This window comes from Nelumbo nucifera, chromosome 8, assembly GCF_055504915.1.
Source record: "Nelumbo nucifera cultivar China Antique chromosome 8, China Antique-T2T, whole genome shotgun sequence".
Lineage (NCBI taxonomy): Eukaryota > Viridiplantae > Streptophyta > Magnoliopsida > Proteales > Nelumbonaceae > Nelumbo > Nelumbo nucifera.
This window is the reverse complement of record NC_142656.1, coordinates 45,832,656-45,855,146: the sequence shown is the minus strand read 5'-3', so window position 1 is coordinate 45,855,146 and position 22,491 is coordinate 45,832,656. Positions and strand designations below refer to the sequence as shown.

At 38.1% G+C, this 22,491-nt stretch overlaps 2 protein-coding genes across 2 annotated transcripts; both read left to right on the top strand.

Moving 5' to 3' along the window:
* The first annotated feature begins 4,052 nt into the window (after positions 1 to 4,052).
* Positions 4,053 to 5,953, top strand: LOC148789968 (uncharacterized). Its single transcript, XM_088893827.1, has 4 exons — positions 4,053 to 4,280; positions 4,386 to 4,538; positions 4,902 to 5,005; positions 5,323 to 5,953. Exons 1-4 carry the CDS (start codon positions 4,053 to 4,055, stop codon positions 5,951 to 5,953), a joined length of 1,116 nt encoding a protein of 371 aa, XP_088749953.1.
* Positions 5,954 to 10,413: 4,460 nt separating this feature from the next.
* Positions 10,414 to 12,068, top strand: LOC104609076 (FAD-dependent oxidoreductase family protein). Its single transcript, XM_010275286.3, has one exon. The coding sequence runs from the start codon at positions 10,524 to 10,526 to the stop codon at positions 11,760 to 11,762; it is 1,239 nt and encodes a 412-aa protein (XP_010273588.1). The 5' UTR covers positions 10,414 to 10,523; the 3' UTR covers positions 11,763 to 12,068.
* Positions 12,069 to 22,491: the final 10,423 nt, after the last annotated feature.

Below are 22,491 nucleotides of genomic sequence, written 5' to 3'. Positions count from 1 at the left end.
TTTGATATAATTCTTAGGTTTGGAAGGCAATCCTCATGAATCAAGCGCTTGAATTGATTGTCCATACTGATTGTAGTGTCACGATAAGCCTTCAACACTCTTACATCAATACCCTGATTTGCTAAAACATCAGTAAGTTTATTAGTTTCACGGTAAACATGCAAAAAAAAATAACATTTAGGCCCCATTTGATTTGTGGGAATAGGGGTCTGAAATTGAAATTGGAATAGGCTATTTTAATTTCAACTGTTTGGTTGTGTACAATCAGAATCTCATTTCCATTCCTGTTGGAATGGCATTCCCCCATTTGAGGGAATGGCCATTCCCTGCCCCTCCTTTGGGAATGAAATTACATTTGGTAACTCCCATTTTCATTCTCATTACTGTCTGAACCAAACAGATTATGAGAATGGACAATTCCGATTCCGATTGTGAACCAAACAGACTTATATTTCTCACATTCTCCTTGATCTATCTTCAATAAAATAGTGGGTAAGAAGCTTTTATCATCCAAGACATCCAAAGGAATATTCATTGACTGACTCCCTACAGAGCATGGGGAGATGTTCCCAATGCATGATTGAGATGTGTTGTCGGGAGCCCATCCAAATTCATCCACAAAAGTTCTTTTGTCCGTTTAGTTTTTTTTTTATTTATTTAACATATGATAAGCATACTAATTGGATGGCAACTCTCCCATCTATATTTATAATAATCCCACCACCCCCCACCTTGCCCCTACAATCTAGTATCATGATGGGATTGTTTATAAAAAAATAGTTTTATTTATTCTTTTCTTTTTCTTAGGATGAATTTGGTTAAAAAAAAGGCAGAATAAAAGAAAAAAAAGGTAAGGAAATATGTACAAGATTTATAAAGTTTTCCCTACCTTTTATTTTCAAATAAAACATAGCCTTAATATTATATATTACATATTTATACATTACAAGGTATATACATGAAGCGTCTATTTGGCATCGATGTTTGCTCCAGAAAATGGTGACACATCAATGCCGCATCGAAAAAACGGTGCTCCAAGAAACGTCAATATGTTTGAAACTGCTTTTCCATAAAAAATAGTGCTCTAAATCATGCCTTGAAAATCGGCATGATTTGGAGTAATACCAAATTTAACATTTTAACGATAAAGACATAATACGGCAGTGACGTTAACTTCTTATAATAAGTATCATTACTAAAAACAAATATAGAGCACTAGTAACAAACAAAAAATATTATTATTGGTCTCTCTGAAAACAATGCTTCCAACCCACCCAGCAGTACTGAAAAAATGGTGCTGTAAGTTTATTATTTGGAGAGGGACGCCAAATAACCATGTACCGGATTCATCCCCCCATATTCAAATTGAACCCGTGATCCAGCAGCCTCATATCGGGTCCCCAAGATTTGTCTCCAAAAGGACAGATTTGCCCGCCTAGATGCGGGCCATTCACGGGTCAACTCATGCCTCATGTGCCAATTTTCTGATTGGCCACTGCCAACTACCAACCAGAGCCGACAAAGCCGGTCTGTCAGTGTCAGTACTCAGTAGTAGTCTGACGTGTGTATGGTGTGGACACAGTGGGGGTGGTGGCCCAGTTGGTTCGTCCGCTCCCTTCTCACCCGTTTCCATTTTTCCAGAACCCCCCTAAATCTTTTATTTATTTATAAAAATGCCTCTTGTGGTCCCCACTTTCGATGGACCATGCTGGGTCTTCTGGCGTGTGACCCACGTGGACGAGCGTCTAGCATGAGAACAAAGACTTCACTTACTTGAAAGTTGAACCAAGGGAGACGGTTGGCCTCTCTCACTCTCGTGATAACAGAGTTTCCAAAATAGTAAAACCCATTTCTAAAACTACCCTTTCGTTGCATAAATTTTACATTTGTACATGTTTGTTTGCAGCATATAAACCTCCAATCCACTTGTTGCGCAAGAATGCTTAAATCATCGCATGGTGGGGATGGGGATGATCCCCCCGGGATGGAGATGAGGAAATTTCCATCCCTGTTGGTGGGGAAGGGACGGGGAGAGGACTCCAATTCCCATCCCATGGGACTCTCACTAATATATGTATATATATGTATATGTGTATATATACATCTATATGTTAATATTTTTTTTAAAATATGGTTGAATATGTTTGAATCTTTTCTAATAGGATTGTAGATTTTAATTACTTTAAGTTTATTTTTTAAATAAAATAAAAAAACATAATGATTGACATTATAAAGAATCACAGGGAGTAGGGATCCCTATGGAGACGGGGTGGGGAGAGGCTCCTTGTCCCCACCCCACCCCATTGCCATTCCTAATCAAACTAATGAAACTAACCAACCCGATTTCTAGTATTTCCAATCGGCTTTGGTTCAATTTCCTAACTCAAAATGGGTTGGATTATATTGGACAAAGATAAGAAGATAAGAAGACTCGCGAGAGTCCACTCGCGAAAGTCCCGGCTTTGTATGTTACAGAAGAGTCCCGGGGAAGAGTCTCAGATTTGTACCTATACTAATATAGGAAGTCTTTTTCCTCTTTGGATTAGGAAGTTTGTTTTAGAAAGTTTTGGGGAGCAAGGAACTCCACCGCCGTTTGTATATAAATACCATAAGGATCAATGGAACAGACACACCTTTGGCTTCCGAAATTTTATCATGGTATCAGAGCCAGGATACTATTCACTGTGCGACCGACGGTTATTGCTGCTGTGTTTACAGAGTTTCTTGATGGCGGCAGAACTTGACGTTCCTCTATTCTTGATGGCAGCAGAACTTGACGATCCTTTTTTTCTTCAAGGACTATAGCTCATCTCCTTCGCATCCGAACACACCTCACAGACTACTACACCATTACTTTTCGGCACGCGCTCTCTCACCCCCTCGTATCCGTATCTATCCTCATATTCTGGATACAGGGACGACGATACCAGGCCGGCATCGCGCCGAAGGAAAATCTTTTCCGAAGGAGGTGCTTTCTCCTGCACGGAATCGATCGGATAAGGAGACAAATAATTTTCTTCTTCAAGGATTCAGGCGGAGAACTGGGTTTATGAGGATTTGGCAATATTGAACTGTTGTGATTCATAGAAAGCGGAGACTCAAATACTTGGATCTGCAGTTTGCATGTGAAGCTGCATACTGTGTGATGATCTACAGTGTTTGGCATTATGTGTTTGGAACTGGCGTCGCCTGAGAGATTCCCAGGCGGTGACTTTGACGGTTTCCGTCGGATAAGCGAAACAGAGATCTGATTAGGCGAGATTCCGATTTTTTGACTTAGGAACGATTGGAATTTCTTGAACTCCATAGGTGGGTGAACGTTGATGTTGCTGAGATCTATTTTGTGCTCCCCGTTGAAAAACACGACTGGAAATGAAACCACAGTGGAATTGTCGATCACCGGGTGCCATCGCTGCAGCCGTGGCATAGAGGAATCATCGACTGCCAGATAAGATTATAAGCACGATCAATCAACTCCCTTCTCAAGATCTTCCCGGCAAGAGATTTTGGAATGGTATTGATGAAAGCAACTCGGCGTATCTTATTATATGGGGCCATCTGTTCAGCTACATAATCCAGCTCCCTCAATGATATTGATTTCTGGAACCTCGCACGAGAACCCCGCCCACCGAAGTTCTTGGGCTTGCAACACCGAAGATCCGCAACAAGTAGTGTTCGGTCGTACCTCACCAGAATGTGTTTTATCTCCTTCTTCGACTGTCCGTCTACGTACTTCTGGTAGAACGCAACCAATGCCTTGGCGATGCTCTGTCGAATTGCATATATCTGCGAGGTAATGGCGACGGCCGTTTTCTTTCGACCAAAACATTGAATGGACTCTATTGGTCACCATGGCTGCCAACAATGACAGGAATGGTGAGGGCTCGAGTAAGTCTGTTGGACCCTCTGGCGGATGTGGCCGAGGTATGACAAAGGCTCATACTGCACAGTCGTCAGCGGGGTGTGAGGTGGCTGCTAATGTAGTTGTGACTGACGAAGACAGGACCGAACTAAATGGGCTTAATGACGAGCAATGACAAACTCTTGTAAGCATGCTTAATGCTTACAAAACCAGGACTAATGGAAAACTCTCTAGTAAGAATTACTCCACTGAATGGATTGTTGACTCTGGGGCGTCACATCACATGACAGGGAATTTAAATGTGCTCGTCAACACCCATGATGTTGCACCTTGTCCTGTTAGCTTACCCAACGGTGCATACACCGAGGCCGTGAAAGAAGGCACTGTTAAACTTGGAAATAATTTTAAATTGCTACACGTATTATATGTCCCAAAACTCAATTGCAATTTATTGTCAATAGGTTGGTTACTTTGTGACACTGATTGTATTGTGACGTTTACTAATAAGTTGTGTGTGATATAGGACCGCATCTCGAGGACTCTGATTGGTGTGGGTGAACAGCTTGATGGGGTCTATGTCTTCAAGGGTGTGGCGCCGGTTCATGCTTACAAGACAGATGGAATTGGATCATGCGATTTGTGGCATCAAAGATTGAGACACCCTTCTTATCAAACGGTTAGTTCGCTTTTTAATATCAGTAATAGTATGAACAAAACCTGTGGTGTTTGTTTGAGGGCAAAGCAAACTAGAGATGTTTTTATTCAAAGCAACAATAAAGTGACCGATTGTTTTGCTTTGATTCATTTTGACTTATGGGGTGCTTATAGAGTACCTGCATCTTGCGGTGCTGTATATTTTTTGACAATTGTTGATGATTATTCTCGAGCAGTTTTGATTTATTTGCTGGCTGAAAAAAGTGAAGTTGGTCGAACACTCAGAAATTTCTATGCAATGGTTGAACGACAATTCAATAAGAAGGTTAGGGTGGTGAGAAGTGATAATGGAACAAAGTTTAAATCCTTGAAATCATATTTTTAGGAGCAAGGAATTTTATTTCAGACTTCCTGTGTTGGAACACCACAACAAAATGGTCGTGTGGAAAGAAAGAATCGTCATATCTTGAATGTAGCCAGAGCACTCAGGTTTCAAGCACATCTTCCGATCAATTTCTAGGGTGAGTGTGTTTTGACCGCAGGGTACTTGATTAACCGAACACCTTCGACCCTTCTTGGTGGTAAAACACCTTACGAGATGCTATTTGGACAAAGTCCTACTTATAAACACCTCAGAGTTTTTGGTTGCTTGTGTTTTCGCATACTCGGGACCGTGACAAATTTGCCGCTAGGAGTAGGAAATGTGTCTTTGTTGGGTACCCTTTTGGGAAAAAAGGGGTGGAAATTATACAATCTTGAGTCTGGTGATTACTTCATCTCACGAGACGTGGTGTTTAGTGAGACAGAGTTTCCCTTTGTGTCACTCCGGAACATCAACCCTCAGTAACCAGTCCTTCCATAGCCACAGAAAATGTTGGGATATCTTGGATTGTCCAACCATCGAACTTTGCAACTACTCCTCCTGACATGGTATCTAAGTCACCTCATATAGAAGTCAGGGGGAGCAACACGACCAATGAAGAACATCAGAACACGGGTAATGATGAGGAGGCAGGCCCCCCTGATGAGACAAGGAGCCATATAGATTGCAGGAATAATGAAACTCCAGCTGTTCCTCAGCTCACCACGGAGTTATTAGGCCGCAGACATCGAGAAAAGCGAACCCCTAGCTATTTACAGGACTTTGTCACACACTCTGCTCATTGTTTAGACCCCTCCGCTGTTTATCCTGCATCATCTCAATCCTCAGGTACTCCTTATCCCATAACTCATTATGTGACGTATGATAATTTTTCTATGAAACACAGGCATTTCTTGGCAGCTATTACTGCAGGCCGAGAACCTACTCGTTTCTCTGAGGCAATGACTGATGCTCGATGGCGCGAAGCTATGCGCCAAGAAATACAGGCTTTGGAAGACAATGGGACATGGACCTTGGAAGACCTCCCTCCTGAAAAAAAAGGCAATCGGATGTAAATGGGTCTACAAAATCAAGTACAAATTTGATGGATCCATTGAAAGATTTAAAGCACGGTTGGTAGCCTTGGGCAACACTCAAGTTGAAGGTCTTGATTACAATGAAACCTTTGCCCCTGTGGCTAAAATGGTCACAATTCGAACCTTCTTAGCAGTTGCTGCGGCCCAACGTTGGGAATTGCATCAGATGGATGTCCGCAATGCTTTCCTGCACGGTGATCTCTATGAGGAGGTCTATATGAAACCTCCTCCAGGCTTTTTGACCTCTGGAACAGGTAAGATATGCAAACTCCGGAAGTCTTTGTATGGTCTACGGCAAGCCCCCTGGAATTGGTTTTCTAAATTAAGTTCTGCCTTGAAAATCTTTGGTTTTAATCAGTGTTGCTTTGATTATTCTTTATTTACATATCGCAAGAAGGGGCTTGTCTTGCATGTCCTGGTTTATGTTGATGACTTAATCGTTGGTGGGAATGACCCGGCATTCATCCACAAATTTATGCAATATATGAACCGGTGCTTTCACATGAAGGACTTGGGTGCTCTTAAATACTTTCTGGGCATCGAAGTAACTCGCGGATCATTAGGGATATTCCTTTGCCAAAGAAAGTATGCCCTTGACATTATTGCCGAAACTGCCTTGTTAGGGTCCAAACCTGTTCACTTTCTTATTACTCAAAATCATAAACTTGCCCTTGTCGACGGCAAGCTCCTGGATGACTCGGAACGATATCGACGTCATGTGGGCCGTTTGATTTATTTAACCATTACACAGTCGGAGCTTAGTTATTGCATCCATGTCCTATCTCAATTTATGCACAGTCCTCGAGTTGATCATTGGGATGCAGCCTTACGTGTGGTTCATTATCTGAAAGGACGTCCTGGTCAAGGAATATTTTTGCGCTCTGATAGTGATCTGCAATTATATGCCTACTGTGATTCCGATCGGGCAAGTTGCCCTCTCACTCGTCGCTCTCTTACTGGGTATTTTATCATGTTCGGACATTCCCCCATCTCCTGGAAAACCAAGAAACAACATATTGTCTCCCGTTCCTCTGCTGAGGCTAAATACCGGTCAATGGCTACTGCCAATTGTGAGTTGAAGTGGCTAAAAGGTCTGCTATCATCTTTGGGTATCTCTCATCCTCAACCTATACACCTATTTTATGACAATCAAGCTGCTCTGCACATTGCCGCGAACCTTGTTTTCCATGAGCGGACCAAACATATTGAAGTTGATTGTCATTTCATTTGCAATGAGCTCCAAGCCAGCACTATTGCACCTGCCAATGTCCGTACCGGTGAACAACTTGTCGACATTTTCACCAAGGCCCTCGGACAACAACAGTTTGATTCCTTCCTTCCCAAGATGGGCATTCGCAATCCTCATGCACCACCTTGAGGGGGAGTATTGGACGAAGATAAGAAGACTCGCGAGAGTCCACTCGCGAAAGTCCCGACTTTGTATGTTACAGAAGAGTCCCAGAGAAGAGTCCCGGATCTGTACCTGTACTAATATAGGAAGTCTTTTTCCTCTTTGGATTAGGAAGTTTGTTTTAGAAAGTTTTAGGGAGCAAGGAACTCCACCGCCGTTTCTATATAAATACCATAAGGATCAATGGAACAGATACACCTTTGGCTTCCGAAATTTTATAAGATTAGTTTTGCTTTGGCCTTTTGTAAACTATCTAAAATCGAATGACCCAACCATAAATATATATTAATATTTTATATTTTAAATATATTTTTAATACATGAAAGTGGGAAATTTCTAATATTTCCTAAGCTAAAATATTTTATATCATAAATTTATTTTTTTAATAATTCCATTGTAATTTTTTTTTAATTTAAAATTATTTTTTTAAGTTTAAATCTTTTAAATCGAGTGATCAAACTGAAAATTAACCTAAACCAATATAACTTGACTAGCCAACTCCCCAACCTGACTAGGTGGATTTGGTTGGCCAAACAACTTACAACTAAACCGGACTAACTAGCGAACAATAGTTTAACATCAAATAATTATTAAAAATTAATAGAGAAAATAAAAATAAATTAAATATAAAAAGCTAAATAAAAATAGCTTAAACTTCAATAATTATTGAAAATTTTCTACTAAATAACAAAACAAAAATAGATTTATACATAATTATTGAAAATATATTTATCACAAAAAACAATAAATAATTACTGAAATATAATAAATATTAATTTTAGTATATATAAATATATAATAAATATAGATTAAGTTTTAAAATTATTATTAATAAACATTAATTATTTTGAAAGTTATTTTCTAGAATTATTAATTGGTATAAATGAAATTAGTTATTTACAATATTATTTATTTATTGAAATAATATCATTATTTAAATTTTAAAATATTAATTACTTGTTGAATTTAATAATCCATAAAATTATATAACTATTAATACATAATTTTGTTATTTTAACTATTTAAAATCTAGTTATGTTAAATATTTAGTTATTTAACAAAATATTTAAAATCTTAATCTATGTATTATAATTGAAAGCTATTCAATAACTATTTAAAATATATTATTAATTGATTTAATAATTATTGAAATTTTCTATTAAATAACAAAACAAAAATAGATTTATACATAATTATTGAAAATATATTTATCACAGAAAACAATGAATAATTACTGAAATACAATAAATATTAATTTTAGTATAGATAAATATAATATATATATTAAGTTTTTAAAATTATTATTATTAATAATCAATATTTTTTTGAAAGTTATTTTCTAGAATTATTAATTGGTACAAATGAAATTATTTATTTACAATATTATTTATTTATTGAAATAATATCACTTTAAATTTTAAAATATTAATTACTTATTGAATTTAATAATCCATAAAATTATATTACTACTAATACATAATTTTGTTATTTTAACTATGTAAAATCTAGTTATGTTAAATATTTTGTTATTTAAAATATTTAGTTATTTAACTAAATATTTAAATCTTAATCTATGTATTATAACTGAAAGTTATTCAGTAAGTATTTAAAATATATTATTAATTGATTTAAAATATTAATTTTAATATTTTGTTATTTAAGATATTTAGTTATTGAAATATTTAAATAATATTTCATTTTTAATGTTAGATTTTTATTATTTGAATAACATTTAGATTGAATAATCCAAAAAAGCATAATTTATATTGTTTGTACATAATTTTATGATGAATTTTATAAAAATATATAATTATTAATAATATGAATATTATTAAATCGATTGTAAGTATTTTTTGTCTTTTTAATAAATATTTTAAAGTTGTTATATAATTTTGTTAGAATATTTAAATAGTTCTTAAATTTTTTAATTGATACTTTCTTTAGATAGATATAGATAAAAAGTGGGGGAGAAGATAAATAAGAATTAGAGATCATTTAAGAGAGAAACTCTCTACTAAATTAGAGATAATTTAGGAGAATGTTGGGGATAGTGGGGGAGGTTGTTTAGGAGAAATTTTAGAATATTAGATTATTTAGGTTATTGGAGCATGTGGGAGGGAGGGAGGGAGAGAGAGAGAGAATTTAGGAAGATGTTTTGGGGAAAGTAGAGTTTCTAATTGGTAGTTTCAAAAAATGAAATGGATTAAAAATTCAAAAAAGGAGAAATTTTCTAGACTTCCTTGTTTTATATATGGTTTATGGATCTTGAGGTGTCTTTCTCCATAGTAAAACAAGAAAAACCAAACAAACATGAAAAACAATATTAAACCCCCAATATATAGGGGAGTATTATGACCCAACAAGCTAAATCAGCAAAACCCAAATCTAGCTCGAGTTGAAGAATCAAAACCCTAACCCAACCCTACACTCAAGTATACCTGACCCTAACTTGACCTTATAGGGCCGAGTTAAGTCAGATTTACCATTTAACCTGATCCATTGACATCCCTAGGCACACTTAAAAATATCACTCTCATTGTGTGCTTAACCAATAACCACCATCTCTACCCGATCTGGGTAAGAATAAGAAAGTTTAAGATTCTTTAAACAGTAGCCACATGGCTTGTTATCCTCCTCTCTAATGGTGGATGTTAAATTAAAATCACCTCACCCAACAATCAAAATTTTTCAACAAAACAAGGAGACATGGTCTTTGCTACCCACAAGAACGCTATCTACGGCTGCAGATCCGTTCCGGAACATATATCCCTTATTTGTATGCTATATCTTTCACGAGAAGATAATACGAAATGTGCGGCTGTAGTGCTTTGTGAGTAGGAATTAGTCGCGTCATTGTCCGTAGCGGATCCACATTGCTTCCCAGCCCAGGAACGAGCGAAAATTCTTTTCTTTCAAAATGGAGCGGAAATTTTTCAATAATCTCGTGTTTCTTTGGTGGCATTTGTGTAATTATGTGGAACCATAGCGTCAATAGTAGAAAGGTCTTCCTTCAAATACTCGATTGGAACTTTGGAAGCCAGCCTACTGTGAGAAAGACTGGAGCTTTTTGTACGTGTATGAGCTTGTGTGTTTTGTTTGAGTCCCAGAGAGAGGCACAGAGAGACTGTGTGTGTGAAGATGGGAGACACCCGTGGCCAGTTCGACGTAATCGTCGTCGGCGCCGGTATCATGGGAAGCTGCGCTGCCTATCAAATAGCCAAGCGCGGCCGGAAAGTGCTCCTCCTCGACCAATTCGATTTCTTGCACCACCGAGGTTCATCTCATGGCGAGTCTCGCACGATACGTGCAACGTACCCTGAAGATTACTACCCCGGCATGGTCATCGAGTCATCTCGTCTGTGGGAGGAAGCCGAATCAGAAATCGGGTACCGTGTCTATTTCAAGGCTCCACAGTTCGACTTCGGCCCGCCGGACAACAAGAGCCTTCAAGCAGTCATTGCCAGTTGCCAAACCAACTCGATTCCCTATCGCATCCTCGACTGGAAGCAGGCGTCGGAGCACTTCTCCGGCAAGTTCGAGTTGCCCGAGAATTGGATCGGCCTGTCCACCGAGATGGGTGGTGTAATTAAGCCCACGAAGGCAGTCAGCATGTTCCAAACACTGGCAATTCGAAGGGGAGCTGTTCTCAGAGACAACATGGAAGTGAAGGAGATCAAGAGGGATGGTGAGAGAGGATGCCTCAGAGTCTGCACGGGAAATGGCGAGACGTTTCTGGGTAAGAAATGCGTGGTGACTGCTGGGGCTTGGATGAAGAAGCTGGTGAAAACGGTTAGTGGTCTGGTGCTGCCCATTCAACCTTTACACACCACAGTGCATTACTGGAGGATCAAGGAGGGATACGAGTCGGAATTCTCCATCCACGGCGGGTTCCCGTCGTTTGCGAGCTACGGTGATCCCTACATTTATGGGACACCGTCGTTGGAGTTCCCGGGGTTGATCAAGATCGCCGTGCATGGTGGTTACCCATGCGACCCGGACAAGAGGACATGGGCTCCCACATTGATAGGGGATTCAGTGACCCAGTGGATCCAACGGCGATTCTCAGGCCTAGTGGACTCAAGTGGGCCCGTTATGTCACAATCCTGCATGTACTCCATGACGCCTGATGGGGATTTCGTGATTGATTACTTGGGTGGTGGTGAGTTTGGAAAGGATGTAGTTGTTGCCGGTGGATTCTCCGGCCATGGGTTCAAGATGGGGCCAGCGGTGGGACGGATTCTCGCCGACCTGGCGCTCGATGGGGAGGCTCTGGGCGTGGAGCTTAGCTACTTGAGGTTGGGAAGGTTTGAGGAGAATCCAATGGGGAACGTGAAAGAGTATGAAGAGCAAGTCTCCCCTAGATTAAATCCCCACTAATTTAGTAAACCAGACCTGCTTGTAATGAATATATGGCCGCTCCGTAGACTCTAATACCTGTTTGATCTAATTGCTTGTTTGATCAGGATTATGCAGTTTTCTAGGAACATGCATGTTGCAACTCTCTCTCTCTCTCTCTTCTCTGGACCAGAATCTTGTATTACTAAACTGTTAGACAGTATCCCGTGTACAATGTTAGCTATGCATTTCATCAAGCAGGTGCAATGCATTAAAACTGGTCCCACAAAGATTGTACTTGAGAGAAAACTGACCCAACATATTCAAGCTGTATTGTTCTTTTCCACCAATAGGAGTTCTCCGGCTACATTCAATTCAACCAACCAAAGGGCCCAACCCTGGGTCTTGTACCATCAGCCTTTATGAACACGATAATCCAACAGATTACCCCACGTTTAGATTCACAGTATCAGATTATTCGGGGTTTTAATGGAAATATAAATTCTGTGCAGCATCCAATGATGCCCAATTGGTGTGTTTCCATGACTCCACCAAGAATGTGTCGATAATGTCACTGAAACAACTAAATCATGGTGTGTTTCCATGACTCCACTTTAAATTATATGAAGTACATTCTTGGTGGGGCCATTGTAATACATCTAGGGCTATGATTTTGGAGTTTAGCCCTCGCTATGACAGTATCTAGCAAAAGTGAACTCTTTCTTATTGGGGCTGTAGTTTGAGGGTACACCTTGGCTTGGCTTAATATTAAGGCCCTGTTTAGCGTGTGATCTGCCAATTATTTACATGTTTGATAGACCGCGATGCGATTCGGTCTTTTCCCGTTTGGTTTGCGATAGATTTAATCGTAAAAAATCGACACACTAAAAAGACACAAGAAGTTTAAAATGGGCGATTTTCAGGAAGGTTCAAATGAAGCTTTTGCATTTTTTCTATTCGTTTTCATGTAGAAAGACACCTAAAAAGACATACCTTAACCAAACAGGCTTCAAGCTGCTCACGTCTTAATGCAAAAGCTCAATGCATCTTTTAATTGTCAGAACTATCAGAAATCATAAAATATTTCCAAAAAGACTTGTCAAATGACACCTAAACTAGCAGAAGAGGCCTGCATCTGCACAAGAATGGGTAGAAAAAATTTTAAGAAATCCAATAAAAAATGGTGGGTTTAAGTAACTTCTAGAGAGAATTTAGATGCAGAGGAGAGAATTCTGGGGAAAGGAAAGATATTTTGAGGGTAGAGAGAGAATTAGAAAGGAATTCAGAGTAAGTTTCAAAAGAGATGGATTGTGTCGACTGGTCATGTGATAGAAAAAAATAATCAGAGCAAAATTAGGATAAGAAGAAAAAGAGAGAATAGAGACCTAATTCCACGTCTGAATTATATTTTACAAAATTTTGAAGAAAATTTCAGAAATAGCAAAGAAAGTTCTACTTGCACAAGATCGTCTCCCTCCTAAAAGTTATCAGATCGGAAATGGATCTTTGATCGGGTCAAGATGGGTTCCTTTGTAGATTATCCACAAAAGGGCTGCAATATGGTTTGGGCCAGACTGAGCCCACCCTACCCACCCAAAGTAAGGCCTGCCCAGATATGGGGTTCATCATCCAGGGCCGGGAATTCTGGGACATGGTTCAATTTTGTAATCCAAGATAATTTGGGGCTGGTTTCAGACAGATACTAACCCATTCTGACGGCCCAAGACCCAGCCCAAGGTTACCAAAGATTCCAAGTTTGAACCATCATCATCAGAATATGAATTAAGCAAAACATGATTTGCCAAACGACCCCTTGAGCTTACCTAACAACTTACCTCTTTAATTAGGAGTTAATATAAACTCACTGGAGTTTAGTGACTAAGTGCTGGTTTGGGAGGGCCGAGCTGAACATTTAACTAAGCTGGTTCAGCTGCTTTGAGGCACTCTGAATAAGTTATGTAAAGAGACTGAAGTGAACAGTCCAATAACTAACAATGGATTTGGACTCCAATTTTTTCATCAAACATAGCTTAAAGGCTGTCAGTGTAGGGCCTACCTAAGAAAATCAGAAGCTGCTGCTCTGTCCCAAACTGAGATGGTCACTCATTACTGGGATCACCTGCCAACAAAATATATTGCAACACCTTACCAACTTGATCTGACACTCCATATTTCACTATGAAACTGAAGCCCACCATAAAAGTGGGACCAGTCATGTATGAGATGTATGGTGTCAGATGATGTTGGTAGGGTGTTGGAACATATTTTGTCGGTATGTGATCCGAACTCGGTCACTCAGCATATCTCTCAAAAAGGTGTGGAATCCAATCCACCTAACTGCAGACTCTCTATGGTGTGTGGTAAGGTTAATGGACTTCATGTGCACTCTGTTATGTCCGAGTGTCCTCCACCCCCTTAATCTCCATGTAGTGTGTATGATGTAATACTAAAAAAGAGGGAAATTGTCCAAAACTCATCATGAGTTTTCAGCATTTCTCTTAAACTCACCACAACTTTTCAAAATGTCTAAAACTCACCATTTCACTAACTTGATGTTAAACAGAATAACGGGTGTTAATATATTACCATTTTAACCTTCATAGAAAAATATAAAATATATACAAAATAAATTAACATGTGTTAATATATTACCATTTTAATATTTAGACATGAAAAAAGGAAAAAATTCAAAAATTTTTTTCAAATATAAAATACAATAAAACATAGAAATTACAAAAATTATAAAAATTTCAAACAAAATAGAAAATTATTTTCAAATTACAGAAACTATAGAAATTGAAAAACAAAATCAGAAAATAAAAATTGTAGAAAAAACACCAAAAAATATAGAAAAACACAAAAATTACATATAAATAACAAAAAAATACAGGAACATTTATAGATTGTAGAAAATAGAAAATGTAAAAAAACAGAAGTTATAAAAAAACAATGAAAATTATAATAAAATACTAAAAATGCAAAAAAAAACAAGAAAATTGAAAACTGAAAAGACCATTTTTCCTCTAACTTGCCATTCAAGGGTAATTTGATCATGAAAATTGTTATTTATGCTGACATGGACACCTCTGTTAAGAAGCATTAATGGTGCACTAATGGAAGGTGAGTTTTGGAAAATAAAAACTTACTGGCATGGTGAGTTTTAGACATTTTGAAAAGTTGTTGTGAGTTTAAGGGAAATATTGAAAACTAATGGTGAGTTTTAGACAATTTCCCCCCAAAAAAAAGAAAAAGAAAAAGTTCTCAATTTACATTTTTGGCACCTTCTTGCAAATTACATGGATTTTTTTTGTATATTTTGAAAAAGAAAATAAAATTTCTTGCTATTATAGCATACGTTAAGCCGGGAATGAAAAAATTTAAAAAATGTGTTCATAGAAATAAATAAATTAAAATTTTTAGATGGTAGAACTGTATTCAGTGTTTAAATACATATTTTGGAAATAAATTTTATGTTTTATTGTTAAGGGCACTTTTGGTAAAATACTTATTTTCATCTTAGGGTATGCTTGGTTCATAGATGGAACTAGAATTGTCTATTCCTTTGGTTATTTGGTTTAGACGAGAATTGGAATTGGAATGGCTTATTCCCCACAAAGATGGAAGAAGGGAGGCTTTCTGTCAAGTTAAAGATAAATAGGGTTTGGGGGCATGGGCCATTCCATATTCGATTCCAAACCCCTTCTCCTGCAACCCAAACATACCCTTAATTCGGTCTCTCATCTTAATAAATTGATAAATAAGGAGGGTTTGTGATTGAAACCTCAGGGGAGGTATACAAAAATATTTATTATGCAAGCCAATAAGGAGAGTCTGGATCTATTGGACCAGCTAGGTCTGTTAAAGAGAAATGATCAATGTTTTAAAAATGACCCGGAACTGGAACCATTTTGGCCATTGGTTTCTAGGTCAATGGTTTAACCATCTGGTTCAAATGGATGGCCCGTTCTGATAAAAAAATAAAAAAAAAATAAAATGAAAAACGACCAAATATCATTGAACGGGTCAATGGTTCGACCAGGTGAGTAATGGATCATTAACCGATTCAATGGTTTTTGACTAGGGACCAAGCTTGGAGTAAACAGAACCGATTGCCTGAATGGTTTCCAGGCTGAATAGTCCAACCATCTAGGTCAACACGGTTCGAAAACATGAAAGTGATTGACCCAACACCAAGCTGTTTGACTTGAAGAAACTGAACAGGTTTTCTCAATCAGGTCCAAGTATAAAGCTACCCAAAAAATATGCAAAACCAAACCTCTCTTTAGCTACTTCAATTTGGAGTAGTTGAAAGAAAAAAGAAAAGGACTATAATAGTGTCGATTGTACGTGATGAAGCGCGATCTAGCTGCTCTCTGCTGGAGGTGATCTGGCTTCCGGGCGGACGACAAACAGTTGATCTACAAGAGAATCAGGGAACCCAAGGTTGTTAGCCCAGCGAGATCGCTCCGATGCTTAAGTCAATATACTGGTTGCGAGCTAAAAATAGCTAAAGAATGCAGAGAGCTAGAGAGCATATAAATCACACGTACATTGAACCACCAAGGGTGGAGCCTTTATATAATGGAGTCCTCGCGGGTTTTACGGATCGGTTCTGAGATCATCGTCATGATAGGATCCGTTTCCGTGTAAGTTGGAAGATAATGCTGCCAACCGATAAGGTTCATCAATTCCGCCCTAATCGGGCGGGGAGATAATGTTAGCTGTTACACGGTGTGATCTCGTGAGGCTCGGGATCTGTTGGAGGGATTTTTGGGACCACCGCGTAGTGGCGTGTCGGTATCCCCGAACTGATATCTTTAAGTCCCGAACTGGGTTGAATGCCGAAGTGCCTTGGCATCGAGGTGTTCTTGTTGCGATCTGGTACCGAGTTGATCTCGTCTCGAGGTGAGCTTGTCCCGAGGTCATTTTAGCTCGGGGTGGTTGGGTACCCGAGCTCGATTTGCTGCGGACTGGTTACGTTATGCTGAGTTGTCATCCCTTGGTCAGGTCGTGCCCACGTGTTCCCTCTTTACTAGGTCGGGCCAAATCACCCTTCATCAATACGGTTTATTGTTGAATAAATATTGGATGTATAGTTAAAGACAAAGTATAGAGAATTCGAATTCAAATGTGAATATGTTTCAGTGTTATGAATAACAGGATGCACAGCTAAGACCAGAGTACAATGAATTCGAATTCAAATGTGCATTATAGATAACTGGTATCCTACTCTATAATCTAATCTAGGATCCATTTTGGTTTGCAGGAATAGCCGAATAGGGGTCTATAATCGAAATCAAAATGGTCCATTCCAATTCTAATCGAATGGTGTGTGAAATTGGAATTTGATTCTTATTCCTGGTGAAATGGCATTCCCCCATTTAAGGGAACTGCTATTCCCTCCCCCTTCCCTGGGAATGAAAATCCATTCTAGTTAATTCTGGTTAGATTGATTCCGATTCCGATTCCAACTCTAGCCTGAACCAAACAAGTGAGAGGAATAAACCATTTCCATTCCAATTCCAAAGGATTTTGATTTCGATTATGATTCCAACTTCGAGCCAAGTTGGTTTTGTTTAAAAATAAATAAACAATTCAAGTTTCTGAAAAATTGAAACCATCAAAATGATGGTTTTTAAGGCTGCATTTGGCATTTCTTATTTTAAGGACTTATCTTGTTTTTGCAATTAAAAACTCAATGTTCATAGAGGCATTTTAACACAAAAAGGAAATAAGTCCTTAAAATAAGGGATGCCAAATGCAACTAATGAGGGGTGAGTTGATCCTCCAATGATATCATGACACGTGGCATTACAGAATCGTCAATTGGCATGTAAGCACCATGCAAGTAGACCTCGGACACCTAGCATCTGCCCTAACCTCCTTGGACCCACCTCAATAGGATGACCTACAAACAACCTGGGAGATGTCAGGTCGGCATGAAGAGGGGACTTGCCTTTACCGACCTGGGCCATATTCAGTTAGTGACCTACCCGACGTGATGGGTGACTTCCTTCTTGAGTAGGTTATTGTCTCCGATTCCCCCGAGATCACAATGACATGTCAAGGGAGCTGATCTCGGCCCCACCCGCTTCGAACGAGACCAAATAAGCATTATCAGCTTATGTGGAATCCGTCTCCAGGCATGGAACAACCTCCGAATCAAACGGGTCGGACATCTCTAATGCGTTTCGTGGAACTTACGGTAGTTAGCATATATAAAGGTGTCCCCTTCCTCAAAAAAGGTTCGTGCGATTTAACTCTCAAAGTTTACTTGCTTTCTCACTTCTTAAGCTATTCACCAGTTCGCTAACTTAAACATCAGAGTGCTCATCCTGGATATAGCAATCCGAACACTCTGACACTGTTCTTTGCAGCTCAACCAAGCGACCTCATTAGCCTAGCATCCGAGTTATTTGCTAGCAAGGAGCTACCAAATCACACAACATCAGCAACTTAGAACAAAAAAAAAAATTGTTCAAGTATAGATATTGTATGACTTAGAAAAAAAAATGATGACATATATTGTATGGTTTAAAACAAAAACATGTTTTCAAACTAGAAATTCAAGTGTTTTTTTTTTTTTTTGCTTTCAGTTAAAAAATAAAAGAAAAACAAGAAAAACACATTTACAACCAATGGACTGGTTTTGGATTGGACCCCATCTAGTCCAAAATCATTTTGGACGGATTGGACGGACCAAGAAGACATATTGGATTGGACCAATCCAGTCCAAAATATTTATTAGATTGGATTGGACCTGGGCCGTTTGTAACAAATTTATATTTGATTGGGTTGGATTAAGCCAATATCTGGTCCATTTATATTATGTGTCAATGGACCGGGTTTGGATTGAAACCAATCTAAATCAAAATGGATTTGAATGGATTGGACAATCTAGACATTGAATTGGACTGATCCAAAACATTCATTGGATTGGATTGGACCTGGTCCATTTATAATGGACTCACATTGGACTGGATCGGTTTGGACCATAATTTTCTCCTACCTTTCTTTTTATCCTTCTCTTTCCCCTCTCCCCCATCAAACCTTCCCTTTCCATATGTTGTTTCTCCCATTTCTCCTCTGGCCCATCTTTCAATTTTGGAACCAAGTCCCAACGACCCTTTTTTGGAATCTTTATTAAAACCCTAGTTGATCTTTGGAATAGGGCTAGCTTCTCACATTCTAACAAAAGTATAAAAATTTTCAAGTGAAACTATAAAAGCCTTCTTCCATTCACTTTCTCAACTCAACACCAAGCTAATTGGAGTTCTCCACACCATCTCCTTGGTTTCTCATCTCACTAGGGCAACCACCATCTCGGCCATCAATATGCAGCCATACACTCTACTTCTACACTTTATGAGGACACTATTGCTACCCTAAACCAATGCTTAACTGAACTAACCGTGGAAAATAAGGAACTCCACCAACAAGTTCAAAACTCTAGCCCAACACAAAAAGCATCTTCACCCTCTACACAAGCTACAACTACACCACCCACACAACACATGCATGTTATACAACCACCATCTTCTCTTCTCATTTCCTCACTTCTATCAAGAGTTCAGATCTGCGCCCCACAAGGGGGCACCCCACAACACATTCCCGTCGTGTATTGGGAACATCTCCCGATGATGACATCATCATTTCTGGTACTATCATTGGGAAATGTTCCCAATACACAGCGGTAGGGGTGTCCACGGTTTGGTTAACCAAACCATGGCACTTTTTTGTAAATCGAACTAGTGGTACCGGTTTTTCTAATTCTCCAAACCGAAACCGAACCGATACCACTGGTTAACCGGTCCGCTGGTTTCAGTTTTTGACCGGTTCGGTTCTTCGGTTTCTTGGTTTTTTATATTCATAATATATTATACAAATATATGTATAATATTATATAATAAATAAAAATGATATATAATATATTATAAATATTTGAAAAATATATAATATATAATATATCTATAAATAGATCATTATAAAATAATATAAGTATATATTTATATATATAATGAATATATATTTATATATAATACATAGAAAATATGTGACATATATTAAAAATATATATATATATAATATATAAAAATATATATACCGGTTGGTTCAGTTAACCATCGATTTTTTTGTAGGTTGACCAAAAACCGAACCGGTCCTTCGGTTTTTCAAAAACCCCGAACCGATCGGTTCGATTAACTGCATTTTGCGGTTTGGTTTTTTCAGTTTAGTTCGGTTTTCCGGTTTTTTATGGACACCCCTACATGGCGGGAATATGCTGTGGGACGTTGTGAGGCGCAAATGTGAACTCTTCTATCAACTCTTACACCTTCTCAACCTATTATACAACTCATCTTTCACAAGAGAATCTTGAATTAATGGTGAACAAATTAATTAATAGCCAAACAATTAGACGTCAAAGAACTTCTTTAGGACATGATCTTAATTTGTTCCCTACCATTTCCGTCTTACATCACCGTTGTACATTCAACACAATGACCATTTACTCCTATAACCTTTCCCCCAAAGTCTAACATGCTTGTCACTTAATTACATGGTTCATAAATCTTAATTCCTAGCCAGTTTATTACCACATTTTTCCAGTTGTCCCATTTACTCACTAACCAATTTGCTTACGACCTTGACATTGAAGTCACCTTAGATGATCTAGCCAACATGAGATGAAAGAATGATGAAACCTTCACTTTATAATAAATGGAAAACCTTAGCTAACCAACTCCCAGGTTGCCAATGGAACATTTTCTTGTTTCAACCTTTTATACGTGAACTTGTTCCAAAGTTATCTCACCACTTTTGAGAAAGTCATCCAACATGATATAGCATCAAAAAAGCTTTTGAAACAAATGGAATCCCTTTAGATCTCCTATTAGCACTTCTTCTAAAGCTCATGCCACACCCTTGCACTTTTGTTCACAACATTGATCATCAATACTTCACATACAAGCCAATCCAAAACAAAATTGAATAAAAAGACCACTTTTTTACATTGATTGCAATGACTTTTAAAAAGCCTGATCTACCTAAACACAAAAACTATAGAAAAGACTAATATTCTTACTTCCACTGCACACTGGCTAAGACACTTTGTATAAAACTATAATACTTTTAAATATTTTGTATAAAACCTAATTTATGAGAAAAACAAACTCTCAACTAACACCCCCTTCATCTACCACCCAACCACCTACCACACCACAAAACAAAATGCTTCTTCTAATTTAGGGATTTTCACATACCCATTACCTGCTACCTACTCGACGTACCCCAACTCTCCCAAGGATCAAAATATCGATACAAGCCCTATATCTTTATCTACCTTTTTTTTTAGTTTTTTTTCTCAAACTAGTTCAGGGGATTAGTTTAAGACCTGTCTACCCTCCTATTCTTCCATTCTAGTACCTTATCTTCATCAAATTAACACTTTAAGAATCTATTATTTCAATAATCATTCCTCAACCACATCTACTCCTTTCCATTATAACCCCTCCCACACCCCTTACATTTATATACCACTAACTATCTCCCCTAACATTCAATTAGTAGTGTAGACACCCCATTTTTGCATTCTTTGATCTTTCTGCAGCACTTTGAGCTTCAAGCATTCTTCAGCTAACCTCTTAGCCGATTCAGGGGTATTTTGGACATTTACAAAAGTTTGGACTTCAAAGATCCGACACCATAGGTATGTAGAACCCAAAAATCCAAAACCAAAGACACCAAGATCCAACACCGTTTACCCCCTTCATCTTAAGACCTGAAGCCAGAACTGATTTTGATTGCCCGATTGGGGTTATTTTGATCTTGAACCACATCTTACGTCAAATCATAAATCCAAGACCATAGGTACATAGATCCCAAAAATCCAAATCCAACAACACCTAGACCACCGAAATCTAATACTGCTTACCCCTTCATCTAAAGACCCAAAGCCAAAATCGATTTTGATCATCTGATCGGGATCATTTTTATCTTCAACCTCATTTTACAGAAATCAGAAACCCAACACCATAGTAAAGACCCAAAGCCAAAATCGATTTTGATCATCTGATCGAGATCATTTTTATCTTCAACCTCATTTTACATCAAACCAGAAACCCAACACCATAGGTATAGAGAGATAAAAAATCCAAATCTAACAACACAAAGATCACCCAAATCTGACATCGTTTACCCCATCATCTTAAGACCTGAAGTTAGAATTGATTCTGATCGGCCAATTTGAGTCATTTTGATCATGAACCACATCATTTTTATCTTTAGCCTCATCTTAAAATAAAAAATCTAAGACCATAGGTACGTAGAGCCTAAAAGTCCAAATCTAACAACACCTAGATCACCAAAATCTGATACCATTTACCCCATCATCTTAAGACCCAAAGCCAAAATCGATTTTGATCGTCTGATCAAGATCATTTTGATCTTCAATCTCATCTTACATCAAGTCAAAAATCCAAAACCATAGGTACATATAGATCAAAAATCCAAATCCGACAACATGAAGATCACCCAAATCCAACATTGTTTACCCTTTCATCTTAACACCCGAACTCAAAACCGTTTCTAATCATCCAATTAGGATCATTTTTATCTTGAACCTTATTCCACATCAAATCAAAAATCCAAAACCATAGGTACATAGAACCCGAAAATCCAAATCCAATAACATGAAGATCACCTAAATCTGACACCATTTACCCTTTCATCTCAAGATATGAACTGATTTCGATAGTCTGATCGAGATCATTTT

Coding starts and splice junctions, on each gene's coding strand:
- LOC148789968 (XM_088893827.1), top strand. CDS start 4,053: ATGCTTAATGCTTACAAAACCAGGACTAATGGAAAACTCTCTAGTAAG. Junction 4,539..4,901: donor GACACCCTTCTTATCAAACG/GTTAGTTCGCTT, acceptor TCATATTTTTAG/GAGCAAGGAATTTTATTTCA. Junction 5,006..5,322: donor AATGTAGCCAGAGCACTCAG/GTTTCAAGCACA, acceptor TTAGTGAGACAG/AGTTTCCCTTTGTGTCACTC.
- LOC104609076 (XM_010275286.3), top strand. CDS start 10,524: ATGGGAGACACCCGTGGCCAGTTCGACGTAATCGTCGTCGGCGCCGGT.